The 22171-nt window shown below is 30.1% G+C and overlaps 1 protein-coding gene across 1 annotated transcript; it reads right to left on the bottom strand.

Annotated features, from left to right (window-relative positions):
* Window positions 1-944: 944 nt before the first annotated feature.
* Window positions 945-18551, bottom strand: LOC114731803 (U-box domain-containing protein 12-like). Its single transcript, XM_028919056.1, has 3 exons — window positions 18539-18551; window positions 4291-4835; window positions 945-1971 (listed from the first exon to the last, which is right to left on the bottom strand). Exons 2-3 carry the CDS (start codon window positions 4779-4781, stop codon window positions 1113-1115), a joined length of 1350 nt encoding a protein of 449 aa, XP_028774889.1. The 5' UTR covers window positions 4782-4835; window positions 18539-18551; the 3' UTR covers window positions 945-1112.
* Between the last annotated feature and the right edge of the window lie 3620 nt (window positions 18552-22171).

Below are 22171 nucleotides of genomic sequence, written 5' to 3'. Positions count from 1 at the left end.
TTGGTTTCTACAACTTGTTTTTCATTTCTGCCTGTTCTAATTGTGTACATTTTCACATGCATTTCATCTTTACTCAACTCGTTTCAAACTCATCTTGTCTATTGCAAAGGGTCCGTTTCATGTTAAAACCAACGCATCACTTGTGAAAGTGTCAGCACGTTCCTTTACATTAGAGGGTACCACAGACTAAAGGTTTGAGACTCAACAATGACATTTCCTTCCCTCCCCATATTTTAGTGGAGCGATCTTAATGGCGCTAATGGTTAAGCCATTTGATATTTCATTCATGTTTGTCTGCTTCATTTATAGTGATTGGAGGTACAACTGTGCCTCAAGATTCATTATTTTATTGAATTCTGATTAATCTTCAAAGTTTACACTGGGTAAGTGGTATGATATTTGTTTTTACTTAATTGTAAGGACGTATCAGAAAGCAGTAGGGAAGTTTTCTGATTTGGCTTAGTTTTGTGATATCTACTATCTACTGTGCCTGTGGGGATTACCAGAGGCAGCGAACAATAATGTTCTGAAAACCAAATCGGTGGTTGAATTGGTGTGACATTGGTTCAAAGTTTATTTGTCTAACCTTAGTTGAACTGTGGTCAAATCAATCGTAGTGGAATTAATACATTTTTATTCTGTGTAAACAATATCATATTAAAAATAAAACTGTATTAAGGTCGTTAATAGAGAATTTGGCTGTCTATAAGCAGATTGGATCGCAAGTGGGTTTTAGACAAAAGTAAGATGATTCATTATGAAAAGACAGCTCAGAAAGAAATTAAGAAAACAGCTTATGCATATTTTTGGTCTTGAACTGTGATCTCTCTCTTCAAGCCTAGAATTAGATTGGGTCCTACTCAGGCTAATGTCTAGATTATTCAAGTTGAGTTTCAGACCAGCCTATTATCCTACAAATAGAACTCCTATAGGTACACAAGCTCTTGCGTCTGAAAACTTTTCATTGATACTAGTCTAGATATACAAATGTTGGTGAGATTTTCGCCGAAAGGGTCATCATTTGCATCTTCTTTCCTACTAAATGATGCCATAGCTGTAGAACAAATTAGATTGAAAAGTCTAAAAAGAAAATGGAAGAGAAGAAAGCTCAATCAGTAAGGCAAACTCTTGGAACTTGTGCTGATTATTAAAGACTTGAGCTTAGAAGAAGATTCTGCAGCAGCAATATTTGCCCTCTCTGTAATTGTTTCCATATTCCTATATAAACTCTCTTTGACCAAACTCTTCATCATTCTCTTTCCTTCTCTTGCTTCCATTTCATTCATAGGTGAACCCATGGACATGACTGTTCTGGATGTTTGTGGGCCCGAATGTGGGCCCATTCTCACTTGCCTTTCATCCTTAAACCATTGCAAGAGTTTTGACGCTCTCTTCTGAGCCAAAGTGCTTCCTAGGAGAACCACTTCAAGAAGCACATGGACAATCCCTGCGTTGGCCATTTTCTGTCTCTGTGATGAGCTTTGATGAGCAAGAATCATCAAAATATAAGCAGAAATCTCTTGACATTTTGGCTTATCTTCCCACGACAAAATATCTATCAAGCTCTCTGGCACCATTGAGCTTTCTTCTATTGCTTTCTTCCCCATCAGTGTAACAATTAAGTTTCCCAGAGAGGCCAGAGCCTTCTCAGAAACTTGTTTTTCTGAGGAAAGTTCTAAAAGAATAGGGACAAACCCACCAGAAACCAAGGGCCCTGCATTCTCTAAGACAGTTGAGAGATTGAATAAGGCTCCTAGGCATAACTCTTTTGTGTCAAAGCTTGAGTTTGACCGCAGAATGTCTCTGAGAAATGGGAGAAAGTCCAGTGATGCAAAAGGGAATTGTGTGGTTGCCAAAGATGATAATGACAGAAGCAACTCTGCAATTTGACTTCTTGTTGATTCGTCCACAAGGTCAGTCCTCTTAGGTAATTTGGATAATATTCCTGCCTCCACTATCATGGCCTTGTTCCTAAAGAAAGAACAAACTCTTTAGGTAAAGAAACAAAAACATGTTTCAACTAAGTCAAAGTTAGGTTCAAAACGAATATCAAATATAATGTACTGACTTGTCTAAATTATTCAATCAACTTCCCACTAGGCTCAGTGAACATATTTTAGCTTTGATATCACAGACGACATTTTAAATAAACCCTTTTAAGGTGACAGAAGTCAATCAGAACCTGGGATCAGTATCAGTGTTGGAAAGAGCAGGTCAACAAACTAGACTTGACAGTATAAATTTAAAGATTATGTGGAGGGATCTTTTTCAACTGCCATATATTTTATAATATGCAATTAATGAAATCTAAAGACAAAGTACTGCTTTGATAAATATTTTTATTATTAACATAGCTGGCATTGAGGTAGCATGTGTATTCTGGAGATTTAATTATGGTTATGTTTTATTCTTCCAAGTTCCAACTAATACTACTGAAATTGCACATTGATGAATGTGAGCGCCAGTGGGATTTTGAGGATCCCAAAATAGTGGCAAGATTTTATATTATCAGATTTAGTGTCATCGTTGGAAATTTAATTACACTGATTACTTCTAAAGCATTTCACCCTATAGAAGATCACTTTGGATTTCATCTTGTTTTGGTTCAACAATCAACGTCGTACATCAAAGATTAAGACGTTATCTACAAATAACTCAGACTAAGGGGATAATTGTGTGGTCAATAATTTTTTGTTCCAACAGTGAAATAACAAAATAATTGATGTGGGGGAGTTACATGCTTTTCAAAAAAAAAAATTAGGGGGTTTCTTACCCAAACGCGATTTATGGAAGTTTTGTATAATGTAATTTTTCTAAGAGTAAAAGAAATTTTGTAAGATACCACTTGGACCATGCTGGCCAAAGATTACGGCCACTTCTTTGTAATTCTGAAGTATAATGATTGTATATTTAGTCTAATCCTGATGCTATTGAAAAATGTTAATGTTATATTATTTACATGAACAAGTTGACAAGAAAAAGACAACAAAAGCATGCTAAAGATAATATGTAACAAGCATTCGTGCTTGCACCTAATAGTGGAGATTGACTCAGACAAGTACACTTCTATCAACACCAAATTTTAATCAAAAGTTATAAATAAATTATATTCTTTATAATATACTACCTATGGTCCTAATTATAAGAGCCAGTTGACTAATTTGAAAAGACTAAAGAAGTAAGTTGAGTTAGTTATTTGTTTTAAATAGGTGTTGATTTTTCTAAAATATCCTTACTAATCAAGTGTATTGACTAGAACTCTTATTATTAGAAAGGCTTTTTTGAAAAAAAAATGTGTAAATATAAGAGATAAAGTGGATTGGGTCTTATATTTATAATCAAAATAAAAGTTAAATTGGGTCTTATATTAAGGACCGGAGGTAGTATATGTTAAAAAAGAATGTGTGACATAGATGAGTAAAATTTATTGTTTAATGTATTATTTTTTATTCATTATCTTCAATTATATATGACTTGATTTATAATAGAAATTTTAAATTAAAATTATGAATGCTAGCCCATAAGTTGTAAGAATTTTGAAGCTGCACGGAACTAATTTTCCACGATTCATTTTACCGCCCGCCCACTTATGGAAAATCTTTTCAATGTAATGATTTCAAACCAAAAATCAAACAATAGCCACCATCTAAACACCTAAATAATCAACAAAATCAACCCGACATCAACATCTCAGTGGAACTCAAAATTTCCCATTTATATATAATATTAACATTTTTTTAATCAGTTGTACTATTTATAAATTAGTTCTGACAAAAAAAATACTATATTTATTTTTTAATATAAGAACTAGATAATTAATTTACTGATATTAAAAAAATTAGTTAAGTTAATTATTTATGATAAAATAATGTTATTTTTCTTAAGATATCATTATTCATTATGTATATTAAAACTACTCTTTGATAAAAGCTTCTTAATATGTACAATTACCGTAGGGATTAATTGAAGTCAAAATGGATAAATATTGAAGATAAATTGTATCGAGGTTTTATACTTAGAATCGAATTGAATATACAATTAACCTTTTATATTAAAAACCGATAGAGTACTATTTATAAATAATAAGTAGGATTTCATATTGTTCTTGAGGTAATAACAGAGCATGTAAGATATTTCTCCTGTTGTTGAATTTCTGCAAAGATCGATTTAAAGTTTTGTTCTTGAACTATTATCTTCTTGATTCTTGAGGGAAACAATGCACAGATTCCTAAAAAGGATTTAAATATGTTTGAAAAAATAGGAAAATTACGTGAGAATTGTAAAACTTACGTGAAGCTACCATCAGCGAGCTGAATCAACGCCGTGATGGCAGAACTCCGGCGGCTGGATGCATCGGAAGCCACCATAGAGACGAGCACCGGCACGACGCCGAGCTCCATGATCAGCTTGCGAGCCCTGACATCGCGTTTCGCCATAGTTTCAATCTCTTTCGCTGCAATCTCCTTCTCCTCCCAATCACCAAAGTGGAGCTTCTTCACAGACCGCTGCAGCAAAATCTCACAAAACTCTTCCTTCCCCTCCTCCTCCTCCTCAATACTCTCACTCTGTTTCTCCATAACTTTAATCGTTTCAAGCTTTTCAACCTCTGCCTTCTCATTCTTCTTCTTGTCGTTGCTCTCTGATTTGGATTTTGATACGCGAAATTGATCGGACCTTTGCTTGCGCTTCCGAGAAGATTTGGATTGAAGAAAACGTCTGATTCTGGTGAAGAATTGAAGGTTTATGGAAGATACAGTCCAAAAGGAAGAAGAAGAAGGCATGTTCGGCTTGTGACTGTGGGACACAGAAAGAGAGAGAGAGAGATTGATGAAACTCTTATGAATTGAAGAACCTTTTTGGGTTTGTTCTCCTTTTTATAAATTTGCTCCTATTTGAGACAAAGAAGAGAGAGATAGAGAGAGAGAATAGGAAGGAGCTCTGTGAGTTCCAGAAACAGGGGAAGCACAGAGCACCCGCGAGGGCACAGTAGAATTCCCACACATGATGTTCTGATCATATATTTATTTACACTAAATATATATATTTGTATATAATGAACAGGAAAAATTACATATAGGAGCAATATTTTTGTAAACTTTACAATAAAAGTGACTTTAAGCATTCAAATTAGTCAGAAGGTTTAGTTTGTCATGAGATGAGTGGATAAAAATGTCCTTCTAGCAAAATAATGTTTGAAATTTGAAGAAGAATAAGATGATTTATGAATTTTCTGGTAATCCTACAAAGTTTTATTTATAGGAATTTGAACTCTCTCCATTTATAGTCCCCCTTTGATTTGTAACCATATATTGATAATTTTTTATATATTATAAATAGTTTGATGAAGAAATAATTTTACATTAAGAGGACAACTTGCTAAATATTTTATTCTCAGTATAGGACTTGGTTGATGAATGTATTTTACTGATTAGTTCTAAATGTAAAAAAAAACATTCATTTAGTTTGTCTCCTCATTAAAATTTTTCTTTATAATACTTTTTGGGTAGTTTTTTCCCACTCTTTTTTTCCTTATATTATTTAATAATCTCCCTCTACAATTTACATAGTTAAATAAAGAGATATTTTAGGTAAAGTCATATATAGTTTTTTAAATAATTATTGAAAATAATAAAATTTAACTAGCTTTTTGAATATTTTTGAATTGATTAAGTAGGTATTTTATATTGATTTTAAAAAAATTTATAACTCCAAGAAATTTAGGTTATAACTTCAAAAACTGTGGGTTCAACATTCCTGAATAGTAACTTGTGCATGATACTTTTTCAGTTTTTTAGACTGAGAAAACAATGGGTGAGACAAAATGCCTAAAAATTTATTAAAAAAATTAATAATAATTCTAAAAGTCTCCCAGTTTTATCTTTTTATTTTTCTTTATTTTTGCCCAGCACCACATACAATGATTTATTTATATTTTCTGCAATATTAAATATAAGGAGTTAGTATGTTGGCAAAAAAAAAAAAAAAGTCGGTAGAGAAGCCTGTTTCAATTTTGACTGAAAAAACTCAATTCATCGTGTTCTTGAAATTTGTAATTTTTTTATTTTAAACTCTCCCTATTCATTTCATAAATCTAACCAAATTTAATTAAAGGATTAGTTTTAAATGCCAATCATTAAAAAAAGTATTTTTTAAAAAATTAATATATATAATTTACAAATAACTAATTTAAATATTTTTAAAATTTTTATGAATTTACCACCCAATAAGGAGTAGTTTAAACTTCTTGTATCCCAAAAATGTTTTGTTGGTAAATTTTGAAAATAAAAGAGTTGGATAGTTGTTCATTCATGAGTCGGGACAAACTTACGCGCATTTCAAACTTTCTGAATAATTTGAAATTTATATTATAGGTCTCTAATTTTAAATTTTATAAACTTATGTCCCTAGTACGTAATTTTCCTACCAAATCTAAATTAGACCTAGAGATTGAGAAAGTATAAGAAAGTACAGTTGTTGATCTCCCTAAATTAACAGCTAATTTTTTTAATAATTTAATAGCTCATCTGACACAGATTTCTGTATTTAAGATTTGCATATTGTGCACTGTGTTCAATGTAACCTAAAATTGTTTTAAAATAATAATAAATAATAAAATGGCAACTAGTCATGTTAAATTATTTCTTTCCCCCCTCTTCTTTCAAGCGCCTTCCCATCAAAAGAAACGTTTAAATTAATCAAATATGGGAGTATATTTTATAGTAATTATTTATGATTAAATGATGCTCTTCCAGTCCTTAATATATAACCTAATTGTTAACTTAATTTTGATTTTAAATATAAGACTCATTTATCATATTTATCAATTTTTGCTAAATTACCTATATGGACACTCATTTAACCATAATCAAGTAAGTCAAGTAAGTAAGAGAGGGAGGATATTAAGAACGATAATTATACTTTTTTAGGAAAAAATGTCATATTTTTTATAATTAACTAACTTACCTAACTTTCTTAATCTAATTAAATTAGTTAAATAGGTTTTATATTAAGGATGAGAGGAGTATTTAAACGTTTATCTTATTAATAGAGATATTGATTCGGTCTTCATTTTATGGTGGGGGACAATTATGACATAATGGGACCTACTCATCCATTTCAACTAATTTCATTTGTAATAGTCGAATGCTTATTGGGTAGGGTCCATATTGAACGATTCAAAGTTTTTGCACGCCGGAATCGAATATTATTTCCAAATGATTCGAATCATAAACATAATCTAAATTGTAAAATTAGGCTGAATACTATACCAAAATTTATCGACCGTAGATAATTCTTTATTTTTTGAAATTTTAGATCATTTAAATTAATTGAATGATAATAACTTGTTTAAAATAAAAATTAAGAGTTTGAGCCGAAATCAACAATTTTGAATAGAGCATCAGTCTTAAATAAACTCAACATTAAGCAATAAGATCTTTTCAGATAAGTAAAATAAAATAAAAGGGACAATTAGTGACACTAAGAATCACTTTAAATGAAAAGAAAAAAAATTGTGTCTAAAACCATATTTATAGATCTTTAATCACCTAGGAAATATATGACATCGTAATGAACGTCCAAGATCCTTCTCCACAAGATATACAATGACTACGACTAGATTATCTTTAAAAGTTTAAATGGGAGAACACGGTGAAGAGCAGGCGAAGATAAGAATGGAGTCCTTCTGCGTCCTTTCCTCTCATTTAAGTGCGCAGGACATATCATTTTCTTTCAATCTAAGTGATTTAATCTAGGGGTGGGTGGTCTAATCCAATCCAATCCATCCTGAAATGGTCCGATTCAGTCGAGTTCAGTCTAAATAAACTAAATAAAATCAAACTACACTAGACCAAACTAGTTGTTCAAGCTAGCTTAGGTTTTAAACCAAGTGACAAGACCACCTGGATCGGTCCGGTCCGGTCTAGATGAATTTTTTATCACATTGAAATCTTGCTTTCTATTAAAAAAAATTAAAGAAAGAAAAGAATATTGGAAACTCGAACTACTCGGACCAATTTACTTGTCTAGTAGACTAAGTCTAGTTTGACTTGACCTCAGGTTACTATTAGACTGGACTAGACCACAGACTGTGAAACCCAACCAAACAAAAAATCAGACCGAACTTTGGGTTGGGCTCTAATCTGATTCGGTTTGTCTGTTGTGTACCCCTAATTTAACCTCTTTTAACCTTACCTTAAAATTAGTTTTATTTTCTTATTTTTTTGACATATTTTTAAGTTACATTCAGGATTCTAAAAATAATACTAGAATACTAGATGCACTGTAAATAAGATTAAGATATTAGGAAAAAAATTATAGTTAAATTGCACTATTAAAAGAATTAAGGTGTTAAGTAGGCTTGAGAAATGATATCACCTTGCTGGGGAGACTTTTACCAAAAATTTAATGAATTAATTTATATTAAAGATAAAAGCAAATCCCTCCCACCATCCTATACATTGGATCAAAAGTATATACGCACACCTGAAGAGATTCCGCATACTTAGGAAATTTTCGATGTAACAAAGATATGAAGCACGTGAGGTGTGGATGCAATCTTCTTATAAAAGCATAAACTTGAAGGCACTGCACACGTGCCAGCTAAGAATTGCTCACTGAATCTTTTTTTTTTGGTAAAAACCAAATAGTATCTCCCAAGTCCCAACCGATAGCTATAAACTAATCCTCTCAAGACGAAGAAATCATCAGAATGGGTTTTGCTTCTCCCAACAAAACCTTTTTTATGCATACGGCCTGGTTCGAACCCAGCCATCTACCAACTGCGCTAGGTGCTCGCTGAATCTTTCTTACTGCATGCCATCATTATAACTTATCAAAAAATGCACCAAACTAATAAAAAAATTTTAAATTTACCTTTAAAATTTTTCTCCCTTTACATTTACAAATTATTTTACTTCTGTCTTTTCTTTCTTTATTTTCAACAAAATTTAAAAAGAATAAAATTAAAAAATAATAAATAAGTATCTTATAAGTGATTTACATTTAGAACTAAAATTTTTTCTATAAATGACTTATAATAATAACCAGAATCGTAATTATTGATTGCTCACAAAATCTGATTTGAATCAGTGTGGCCTGAGATCTGATACTTCTCACATGCATTTATGTGTTTAAATGTGCGTGATTGGATTTTGGCAAATTGCCTTCATTCAAGGGTGATGAATTAATTGTTCATTAATTAAATTATGGTCCCTAAATGTAAGGGGTTCCATATTAGGCCATTATCTTTCTTTTTTGGCATTAAAATGCATTTACAAGAACGCATCGCCCATTTCACACGTATCTAAATTATATTTAGAAATTAATACTATACATTTCATTAACATTGTGAGATCCGATATCTCACACACATATTTAGAAATAATACTATACATTTCATTAAAATTGTTTAAATACATTATTGGTAATTGTGTCAAGTAGATGAATTCCATGTGGGGCTTAAGCAAAATCTTTAGTTCATAAGAATAAAAATATTTATGAAAAGCTTCTTCTTTTTAAGGTATAAGAAATTTGTCGGTAGTACATATAAATTTCACCAAAAGAACAGTGAAATGAAAATTAATTCGATAATTTAAGATTTTATTTTAATACCGTTTTTTCCCCTAAAATATTAATTATTATAATGTAATTTTTATAGGAACCCCGTCACTTATGAATAGTTATTAAATTTGATGCATAGATAGCTCTCTTTGGGCTCTTTGGGTTATCTATTTTGTGTATTTATATTAGATTTTTGGAATGTTTATTTTATTGGTAATTATAATATGTCATGCGTAAAATCTCAACGTTTGTGAGATTACGTGAGTCTGATAGTGATTATAAACGGTTTTATTTTCTTTTTTGAAAAAAAAAAGATGCATACTTATAAAAAAAAAGCTGTGTGTGAAGTGCATTTTTCAAAATTTTTATGCATGGTGATGAATCTAAATTTATAAGTAAAATTATTTAAATTCAAATGCTTAACAATATTACTGAAATAAATCACGATTTTGTGTTAAAACATTTCGAATTATATATATTTTTGACTTGATATATATATGTGTGTGTGTGTGTGTACGTATATAGATATAGAACATTGCAAACCCCACCCCCAATGTTCAAGGTGCCAAACACAACCTAACTATTGAAATGTCAACGCAGCCTTTAAGTTTGAATTACCAGACACACACAAACACACAATATAAATGCTACTAATGAAGAAGTTTTTTTTGACCAGCTACTAATGAAGAAGTTTCGTTATTGACAATTGTTGCCCTATATATAATACTCCTAATTTTAAACGTATGGTCTAGTTAGGGAATTAATTTTCATTATAAATATAAGATGTTAGTATATGATATCCCTCATACTTATCATTATTTACTAAATTGATTTATCAAATTCATAAACTAATACATAATCTAATATTATATAGGATGATAGGAGTATTCTAAGAAGATCATATTATATTTGTTAGAATTAATAAGTAATTTATTTAATTTTTTAAATCTATAAAAATTAATATTGTACAGTGCTCTAATTGTCAAATCTTAATAATATAGTATTACTTCAAAATACTAATGCATCAATTAAGTGTGGATAAAGTATGATAGTAATAATCAGGATTTAAATCCTTCTAGTAATTTAAAAAAATATCGGTATTTACATCCTTTTGACATGATAATTATGTTTTGGGAGAATTACAATCAAGTCCCATGCAAGAAAAATAAATACTAAAAGGTCCAATAACAACCTCAACAACATGTAATAACAAATTTTAGAATAAAGAATAATAATCTTTGGGATTTATTTTGTAATATTTTTTTGCATGGGACCTCATTATAATTCTCTCTTGTATTTTTAATTGATTCTTTATTATTTGTGCATCTGAATCCCTTCTAACTTTTAGCCTAATAATGGAGATTTGTTAGCTTTATAAGGGAGAATTAATGATTTTGCTTTTGAACTAAAACAAAGAATAATTATCATTATTTAAAAGGGTTCACGTGGATAAAAGCCCTGAAAATATTTTGATTGGTGCGTTCAGCATGTTGACCTATTTTATAGTACATTTAATACTTTAAAATATTTTTTTAAATGCATTTAGGACTCTAAAATATTTTATAGTCATTCAACATACTAAAATTTTTTTCACGTGCGTCTAGCACTCTAAAAAATACTGAAAAAATAATTTATAATGTTTGATATACATTCATTTAACAAACCTATTGAGGAGTTAATGGTAAACTTAATATTGACCATGAAATAATATTTTAGAAGCATAATTACTTTTGAAAATAAATTAATACTGTAAGAGTAAAATTACACAACAGAATATTATAAAGTGTTGGGTGCACATAAAAAAATAGTTCAAGCACTAGACACATTATAAAATAATTTAGGGTTCTGGACCCTTAACCCTAATTAAAAAAAAACAAAAAGAAAATCCAAACTCCACTGCGCTAATGAATTTATAATTTTTCTTCTATACTTTTCATCAGTATGAACCATCTACCGCTTCAAATTGGAACATTTCCTCCATTTGGGTTATCCTTACACACACACACCAAATTGTTTAATGAATTGCTGCAGTTGATATTCAATCATGAATGCTAGAAGGGAGAGATTTATGACAATTTAAAATTTTAAGATATATGTGCAAGGAAATGCATCTTATAGGCAAAATATTTATATATGCATTTCTAATTAAAAATTTAAATCTGGCAAAAAAATTAATAACTAATGTAAAAGTAAAATGTAAACATTATAGCATAAAAGCTATACTTGTATAAATATCGAATATTAAAGACCATATACATAAAGCCTTTGTTGCTTCTTCTTAAACACAGAATCTACAGCTGGTGGATAAAGAGGAAAAGACAAAAGTGTCTTTGGTTCTTTAATTATACATCAAAGTTTATTTAGATTCTTCAATTTTAAAATTTTGAAGGTTAATAATATTCTCAAATGTTGCATGTTAAGTTTATTTTTCAAAAATAACAATGATTGTCACAAAAGGTATCATTTGAGACTAACAGTATTAAGATTAAATGATTCAATAGATATTTTGCAAAATCAAAAAAATCAAACTAAAATATTACATAAAGTTAAAAGAGTAAACATACACCCTTTTTTTTTTTTAAAAAAAAAAGAAGCATTATATTACTATAAACACCCCTCAACATGATACACAAACTGGTGGATAATAAATAAATGCGCATTTACAAATACATTAATAGATCATATTCTATAAATATAATTATGTATTGCATCAAGTGAGTTCAATGTGTGGCTGTGAGAAGGCTAGCAGGTTCCACCAAGAGTCATACTCAGAATGATGGTTTATACCCAAAAGTGGGAATGAAAATGGGCATTCCACTAATGATGTTCTTGGCCAAACTCACTAATGACTTTATTTTCATTAATTATTAGTAAAATGGGCAGTTATCTATGGCAACGATATTTCCACAACCAACACTAACTGCTGCCATCAAAAGTGCATACGTAATAATATATTAATTAAGAATTGAAAAATTATCAATTCGTACTTTTAGATTGGATTTTTCAGACTACCCAATATATTAAATATAAAAGATTTTAATAAATCATAAAAATTTCTTTGATAATGAAAAAGAACTACGCAAACATGTGTATCTATATATTATATTTACTCAAACATATATATTTGACTTGAATAAAGCAGAAATTAATGGCGGATCAGGATTTGATCAATTTTTTTATATTATAAAGAATATGATATGCTTACTTCTTTTTTTTTTATTATTATTTTACCCCGATATGCTTACGAATATATCGGTTCAACTTTGGTTGCATTTCCATCCAATCATAGCTTATGAGACTTTATCCATAGCACGGGTGTAAAACACCCACTAAATAGACGACACGTCCATGGTAAGATCTTTTCGTAGGCCCAAAAGGAACATGGTGGTGGTGCTATTTTTTTTTTTGTTTTTTTTAATATAGGAGCCAACGAAAAATAAATTTTAAAAAAGGCAAGATCAATTAGGAGGTGAATGAGATTCTAAAAACTCATCAAGATTAAGACATATATTCAAGTTAGCACATACGAAAATACTTATTAATTGCCTATCAACAAGTCTATCGTATTAGAGCAGGATTTAAACTTATGATCTTATAAATCATAAGCTAACATCTTACTAAATACAACAATTTTTATTGATAAGGTCATCCATAATTTATTTGACATTTTGAATAGAGAAAATATTTTAATATTTTTATTTTTCAAATAAAAAAGTGTAGTTGAAAAATTTTAACTAATTTTTTATACTCTTTCCACTGAAACATTTTCTCTGTGAAAATTTCTCTATTTAAAAAAAAATCAAACTCGATAAAAATATCTATTCCCTCCTTTCCACTCCCTCTCCTCAAACCAAATTGGATTAGTATCAGTGGTTTTTTTTAAATTTTATTTTTGAAAAATTAAGCCTGAGAATCAAATTAAATGATAAGTTATTTTTAGAAGGAGAAATAAATTCATGATACTATTCTATAGAATTAAGGCTTTTTTTTTCCTTTGAAAACATATGTTGGGATATTTGGGTAACAAGATGCAACAAACTTTCAGAAGAGCTCAGTGCCCTCCCAAGCTTCTTCGAAGCCATTAAACTGATGACGCGAAGCTGTGATCAAGCTCACTTTTTCCATGATATTATAGATGAGAGTCAAGAATGCTTCTCAATAAGGGCTGGCTGGTCTTGCCAACCTTTTCTTACAGAAAAGACCTTCATTTTGTTGACAATTTAGCTAAGGTTCTCATGGTTTGGATACTTCTTTTTGTATTTTTGATCATCTTCCATGTTTTTAGGAAGAGGTGGATGTTGACGAGAGATTGGATGATACCTTGCCTTATTTGGTGTTTTTGTAAAGACTCCTGTTTTAATTTAAAAAAAGGTCTTTTTTTAGGGGAAAAATTATGTAATGATTAAAATGCTCTTGATGAGACAGATAATCTATTACGCTTAATAATTAATAGTCACTAAACAAAATTTAGTTGAAAAACAAAGGAAATTTCATCATGCACTTTTTGTTTTTGGGGAAAATGACTTAAAAAGAAGTTAGAAATTACAATATTATAATTCAAGCACATAAGAGGTAAAAATCCCAAGGGAGAAAGTTATGCCAACCTCATATTTTACGAGTATAGTTAAATGACAAAAATGCCTTTGTATCAAAAAGCTTATTAACAAGTTATGAATTGATAATGACAAGTAATAAATGGCAAATGACAAGAAATAAACTAACAATAACAAGATATTTATTAATAAGTTGTAAATTGATAATGACAAGTATTGAATAACTGACATGAAATATATTGATAATGACAAGTTTAATAGCTTTTTTTTTAAAAAAAAAAACTGATACAAGAACATTTCAGTCATTTGACTATATTTACAAAATACTAGATCAGGTACCACTTCCTGTATTGGGTTTTTGACTTCTTAGGTACCTGAATTAGAATATTGTAAATTTTTAATTTCTTTTTGTGCCATTTTCCCATTTTTCTATGTGATTATTATATTCCCTTTTCTTAAACTAAATTTCCGATGCGTGGCTATTAAAATATTTGTCTCATGGATAGCATTTTCAATTTCCACAAGGTCCTTGGTCCTAAAAAATAAGTTCAGAGATTTGTAAGGCCCTTATTTGTAAATAACTTGTCGTATTCGATTTTCTTGCAAAGTGAAACACTATAAATTTTATATTATATTACTCTGGTAATAAATATAAAATCTAGCTAAAGAATTATTTGATATTAAATATAAGATCTTAATTCATTTTGTCTTTCACATATTTATTTATTTATTTTAAAGTAGTCCCCCTTGATAATTGTATATGTTAAAAGGTTTTTATTCTAATATACATGATTAACAATAATATATTAAGAAAGATTTTATTTATTTATTACAAATAACTAATTTAACTAAATTTTTTAATATTCATAAATTAGTATCTAGTTTTATATTAAAGACCGAAAGTAGTATGCTAATAATGTGATGTTATTGATGATGTCAATGTAAAAGAAAATCTTTAGGGTCCCTTTGCCATTAGGAAAATGGAGGAGAAGAAAAATTTTAATGAACTTGTTTTAAAAAAATTGAAAAAGCGGAGTTAAAAATTTTTAATTAATTTTTATTACTCTTTTATATTACATTTTCTTTTCGTTACAACCTCCGGTTCTTGATATAAACGCTAATTTGACATTTGATTTGGTTCTAAATATAATACCACAATTCATTTTGTTTATCATATTTGTTTATTTTTTTTAAAATAATCCTTCTATATAGTAGTTGCACATGTTAAATATTTTATCAAATAATAATTTTATCTAATACACTTGATTGGTAAAAATATTTTAAGGAAGATAAAATCTATTTATTACAAATAAGTAATTTAAATAATTTTTTTAATCAATTCAAATGAGTCAATTAACTTTTATATTAAGAATTTAAGGTAGTAAAATTTTAAAATCCTATTTTTCTAATTTTTTAAATTGAGTTCATTAAAAGTCTTTTTTTTTATCCCTTCTGTTTCCCGTATGATTTTTGTTTGTAGTCCATCACGAGATTGGAAGACAAAGATTGAAGTCTTTTTTTTTTTTTTGGGTCAAAGACAAAAATTGAAGGTTGATGCTTAATGGTATTAGTCATCGGGTCTGATTGAAGCGGCCGGTTACGAAAGTTACTCCCGCCGTTTTATTTTTGTTCGTCTGTTTATTGTTGGTCGTTTTATACTTTATATATTTTAAATTGTATACACCTTCAGTTTTTTTATAAGAACTTAATAACTGAATTATACGATTTAATACAACTGTTAAAATTAGTTAAAAATAATAAATATTTAAAAAATAATTTTTTAAGTATGTTCTTATTTAAAAAAGATAAGTGTGAGAAAAAATAGAATAATAATGAAAAAAATATGAAAGAGAGTATATTATGCCACGTTATTAACATTTTAATTAATTAAATAGGGACAAAAATGATAAAAACACGTTAAATGTTCAAATAACCCAATTAAGCTTGTACAAAAAAGATCAAAGCAATTTAAATTTCAAATTCTTATAAAAAAATATCGGAATATAAAGTTAAGAATAAGTACAAAAGAAATTATAACGAAATTTGTTTCTTCAGAACCCATCATTTTTATCACGGAAAAAAAAATCCATAATCTTGTCGTCTTTTCAGTAGACTAGCTAGACTCAGACTCGTGAAGGGTCAATAATGGTAATGGCTTCAAAGACAAATAATAATCCGTCACGTGATGGGAAGACAAAATTCGAAGGATGTTCTAAAGCTTTCTTGCTGTACTTTTATGAGTTCATGGGTCATACAGTGAGAAGGAAGCACTTTAGAAAGCATTTATGTATTGTTTCCTGTGATCCGATTAGGACCTTTTGTTTTGTTTGTTTGTCAGTTCGATTTTAAATGTTCCATTAGGTAAAGTAAAAGAAAAAATAATTACTACAAATTATGTTTAACAGCTTGTAATTATATGTTTTCGAGTATAAAATAACAAATTCCCACTTATTATTAAAACTTTTTGATAGTTTTTTTTAATGGACTTTATTGTCCCTTCTAATAATCCGTCACGTGATTGAAGGACAAAATTCGAAGGATGTTCTAAAGCTTTTTTACTACTAACTCCGGTTCTAAACAAAAAAACTAGTTGATTAATTTGAATAAATTAACAAAATAAGTTAAGTTAGTTATTTGTAATAAATATATGTTCTCTTTCGTAAAACCCCTTTACTAATTAAGTGTATTTGTTAGAACTATCATTATTAGAAAGACCATCTTAAAAAAACATATAAATAAAAAGATAAAATAGATTAAGATCTTATATTTAATATCAGAATAAAAATTAAATAAGGCCTTGCGTTAACATCAACAGATATTATGAGTTCATGGGTCATACAGTGATAAGGAAGTATTTGTGCATGTTTCTGTGCTCTGATTAGGACCTTTTGTTTTGCTTGTTTGTCAGTTGGATTTTGAGTGGTCCACTAGGTTTTCAACTCATACCCACTCTTCTTCAGTTAAAATAAAAAAGAATTACAATAAAATAAAATAAAACATAATTAGTATAAATTATGTTTTAATAACAACTGAATAGCTTGGAATTATAAGTTTTAAGAGAGAAAATAATAAATTCTCACTTATGATTAAGACTTTTTGATAGTTATTTTTTTTCATGAACTTTATTGTCCCTCAAAATGAAGTTTACTATAAATTGTAAAATATGTGGATAATACCAAACACCAAACACAAAACACCTTGAACCAGAAGGGCACCGTGATAGTGATACATTATACATTATGGGCTAATTCTTGTTCAGTAACCTTAAGAGTTAGGGAGTGTTTGGATGAAAACAACCCATGGTTTTAAAAGTGTTTTTACAGTTTACGAATTAAAAGATGTTTGGGTTAAGCTACTTGTTCGCAAATCAAAGCAAACTCATCCACATATTTACTTCGTATATTATAAAAGCATTTTTAAAATCATAGTTTTGTTTCTACCCAAACACCCCCCGTAAATATGAAGAAAAGTTTGTCTCGTTTTGTGAAAAATACTTCTTAGAAGCACTTTTAAGGGTTGTCAAAATAAATAAAAAATTTATGTTGAGTAATGTTTAAAAAAATCAGACCGGTGATCGAACTGGTGGAGTCAACAGTTCACAATTTAATGGTCGAACCAGTATGGAATTGTTGTTGAAGTAAATATTAATAAATGATAATCTATAATCCTAAAAATGATCATTAAATGAAAAAAGTAATATACCCAACAATAAATTTTTTTCAATCCATTTTACCCATTTCAAAATTAAAAAAAAAGTTCAATTTCTGAACTTTAATAACGAATTTTCAATTCATTTTACCTCTTCCGAAATAGAAATTAACAAGTTGTGATGTAACAACTGGTTGAAAAAATGAAAAAAAGAGAGTCATATCCTGACGAAATGATCAATTCTTAAACTTCGAACAGTATTAAAAAAATTTCATTCTATTTTACCAAAATTTAACTAAAAACTTGCACAACAATAATGATATGAACATTCCATTTATCCAGGTTATCAACAGCTAATGAAATATAATTAAAATCTATGCAAAAAATAATAAATAACTTGTAGTCAAAACTAAGCAGCTAACTTGTGTGTATATTTTGCATAATTTTCATTGCAAGTCATTAGCGGCGGTCGTCGCCCTTAATTTTGAAACCAAGCAGGAGCGCGAGGCTATTGTCTCAGTTCAATAAACGTTTCAACAGATATTCTCTTAGTAGAATCAATTTTTTTCGGATCCACCTCGGCAGGCGTCAGCCCCTGAAATTACGAGGCTATTTTGCCGAGTTTTTCAGAGAGAGTTGTCTCCCTCCCGTTAAGTATTCTCTACCTACTCACCTGCGTTAGTTTCGGTTACAGGTACCTTTCAGCAATCCACCTCTCATTCGATCACTGCCTCTCCTTCACCTATATATATATATATATATATTTGGTTGCCCACTCAATTCATCAGAGTTTTGCTCTGATTACATCTGAATCAAATTTGTGTCGTGCACCTGGCTGTGGGGGTGAATCTCCCAACAGAGATTTTTGTATACGTTGAGACTCGAACTCGAAACCTTACTTAAGCGATACCAAACCGCTTATCACTTGAACTCACCTATTTAAAGCCTCTGTGTGTCACCTTACTTCTTCCAAATGTGCGACTCCAAAGAAGTCCCTTTTTTTGTTTTTTGTTTCCCCCCTTGTTTTATTTTAAATTTAACCTGAGACACAAGTCTAACCTAGCAAATTACCTGGGTTTACCCTGTGTCACGCCAAGCTTCCTTTTGACCAATATGAACAAGCTAGTCTGGTTTTTTAATCCATGGGACCTACTTATCATTAAAACAATATTTTTTGAGATTTAAATGTCATTCTCCCACAAGCTCCTTTGTGCCTATGGTCGACCTCTGTCGGCCCAAAAAAACCGTTTGCAGTCCCTCGTACACCTGTTGAGAGACCTACACCCCAAAAAATGTCTACCTGAGATAGTCCCTTGACATGTATAATTTTTTTCTCTCAAAATTTTTGATTGACTAAATACCACCTTGGATATAAAAATTAGTTAACTAATTTAAGTAGATTAAAAAAAATTAAATTAGTTTTTTTATAATAAATATATATTATATTTTTTAAAATATCCTTGTTAATCAAATGTATTAACTATAATTATTATTATTAGAAGAATTATTTTAAAAAGAAATGAATAAATATGGAAGATAAAATACACTAAGATCTTATATTTAAAACCAAAATAAAAATCAAACAAAATCTTATATTAAAGATCAAAGATAACATTTCACTATTAGTTAACTACGTATTAACCAAGCACAGGCTACATTAAATGCAATGTGGGTTGGAATAGCATGTATCTTAGCAGGTTGGCAACTGCTACAGCGAGTTGGAAGTTTTTTTTTTTTGGTTAAATAATTACAGTTTACTTTTTCTTTTGGATATACAATTAATGCAATTTTTTACATCCAAACTAAATATCCAAAGATCAAATTGAACGATTCCGCAAGCCTAAATCATTAATAACATACATAGAGCACTTCGCATTACAAACATCATTAACAATTCAACATCAATTTATCAACTATTTCAAAGCTTACAGACAAAAAAAATCTAATCATCTTCGATAATGATGTTTGAAGCATCATCTGAAGCCCTTGAAACATCAACACTTTCCTTTTCCACAAATTCCTCTGCCATACATAATGAAAAAGGTTAGGTGTGCACCTAATTGCTCTCAATTGAAAAGTTATATATATGAAATAAATGGGCAAATATGATCATATTACCATTCCATGGAAAACCAAGAATCCAATTACGAGTACAAATAAGTGTTTGAACATTCTCCGGAAGAAGGCAACTTCGATATTTTGTCAGAACTCGTGAACCAATACTAAAAGCCGATTCACCAGCAACTGTAGTAATTGGAATGCTTAAAATATCACATGCCATCTTTGAAAGACAGGGAAACCACGTGGAGTTAGTCTTCCAATAATCCAAAACATTAAGTTCTACAAACAAGTTAGGATCAAGTGTTCCTTCTTCCAAATAATAGTCTAATTCAGACTTCTTAATTGTTGTGGTGTCTTTGCTCTTGTATTCAAGATAATCCTGCATTATACAGATAAAGCGTTAATAAAGTACCAATCAAATAATATTAAAAGGAGACATTTAACGATTCAAGAATTTCAAACTTACACCAAAAGCAATCAAGTTCATGTCTTTATTAGTTATAGAGTAACGAGTAGAAATTGGTGGCGCTGTCCTTGACACATTGACATTAGAACTTGATTCACTTCCAACAAAAGGAACTGAAGATGGTGATGATCCCACATCTTTATACTCATTGAAAATATAGTATAACTTGCTCCTAATATTTTCAATCTTCTTGTTACAATTTACGGGATCAAGTTCTGAATAAGCAAATTTTATGACATCAAACTTCATTCGTGGATCAAGGATAACTGCAAGTGCAAGAATGACACTATAATCACTCCAATATTTCTCAAATTTGTCAAGCATTCTCACAGCCATATCTTGAATCACAACATCATCATTATGCACATTTTTCTTTAACTTTGTCTCAATTTGTGATATCAATATGAAGTACATGTTGGAAGTGGGATACGATGACTCCGAAATCAAGTTAGATATCACTGCAAATGGCTCCAAGAATGTGCATATCTCATCTATTCTATACCACTCTTCATTTGTTGGACAATGATGATAATGGCTATCATCAAAAGCTAAACAAACAAAAGCACGACGATATTTAAGCGCACTTTTAAGCATTGCATGTGTCAAATTCCATCTGGTTGGGACATCTAACCTCAAACCCACTGAAGTGTCAGCACCCCCAACTTGTTCGACACATCTCTTGAATTTTAGTGTCGTCTCCTCTGTTTGTCTCACATATCTAATGCTCTCTCTAATCTTATGAATAGCTTCACTTGTCATGTTCAAGCTCTCTTGAACTATGAGATTCAAGATTTGGGCACAACATTGCACATGAAAAAACTCCCCATTGCATATCAAGCTATTACTCAAATTCAACCTCCATTTTAGCACATTTTGCATACTGTCATTTGCTGAAGTATTCTCCGAGGTAATAGAAAATAGTTTCTTTTCAATCCCCCAGTCTGCCAATATATCATATGCCCTTCTAGCCAATTCAAACCCAGAGGAGGGAGGCTCCACCTTAGAAAATGCAAGTATTTTGCTATTAAGCTTCCATTTCTCATCAACAAAGTGAGCACTCAAGCAAAGATATCCTTCAGAATTTACTGAAGTCCAATAATAAGAAGTTAAACATACTCTACTACGACTCTTCCCTATCATTTCCTTGAGATTCTCTTTTTGACTAAGATAGACATTCCAAACATCCACCATAGCAGTTTTCCTAGTAATGTGCTTGCAATTAGGATTCAAATATTTGAATATATCCCTGATTCCATCATACTCAACAAAGGAATATGGAAGATCATGTTTAATGATAGCCATAGAAATCAATTCTCGGAATTTGTTATGATCAATTTGTCTAGCACGAATGCCCTCACATTTTGGGATTGATTCACACATGTTCACATGACGCAGAAGAGTTGAAGTCTCATATTCCTTGCCGCCCACAATATATGATTCTCCACACCCATTACATGTAGCCTTTCTTTTTCCATCTACTTTGCCAACTCTAGTAAAATACTTCCAAACTTCAGATGTGGAGCTTGTTTTTACCTTTTTGTTTGGATTATCTTGCCCAGAAGAGTCAGGTTGTACAGATTGGTATTCCCCATCATCATGAGCTTCCAACTCTAACTGGAAATCAGAGACAGAGCAAGCCTTCAAGTTCAAAGAAAAAACCTTGACATCAGGATATGAAAGGAGACAAAAAAGGGGGAAAGAAAAAAACTTAAAGGAGGGAAAAGTAAAAGAAAAATACCATTAACTTGTCAACAATGAAGGTTAAGTAAGTGCTCTCTGGACAACCATATCACGGAACAGAGTATCCCCAATTTAGAACTGTTCTGTGAAAAATCCTGCTGTTATTTGTACATCGAGGGTGGAAACAAAAACAGAAACAACA

The sequence above is a fragment of the Neltuma alba genome, unplaced genomic scaffold (genome assembly GCF_004799145.2).
Source record: "Neltuma alba isolate B1F8T4 unplaced genomic scaffold, ASM479914v2 tig00012846_pilon, whole genome shotgun sequence".
NCBI classification, from domain to species: domain Eukaryota; kingdom Viridiplantae; phylum Streptophyta; class Magnoliopsida; order Fabales; family Fabaceae; genus Neltuma; species Neltuma alba.
The sequence above is the reverse complement of the archived record's forward strand: the minus strand, read 5'-3'. Positions and strand labels throughout refer to the sequence as shown.

Coding starts and splice junctions, on each gene's coding strand:
- LOC114731803 (XM_028919056.1), bottom strand. CDS start 4,781: ATGCCTTCTTCTTCTTCCTTTTGGACTGTATCTTCCATAAACCTTCAA. Junction 1,972..4,290: donor CTCGCTGATGGTAGCTTCAC/GTAAGTTTTACA, acceptor TTCTTTCTTTAG/GAACAAGGCCATGATAGTGG.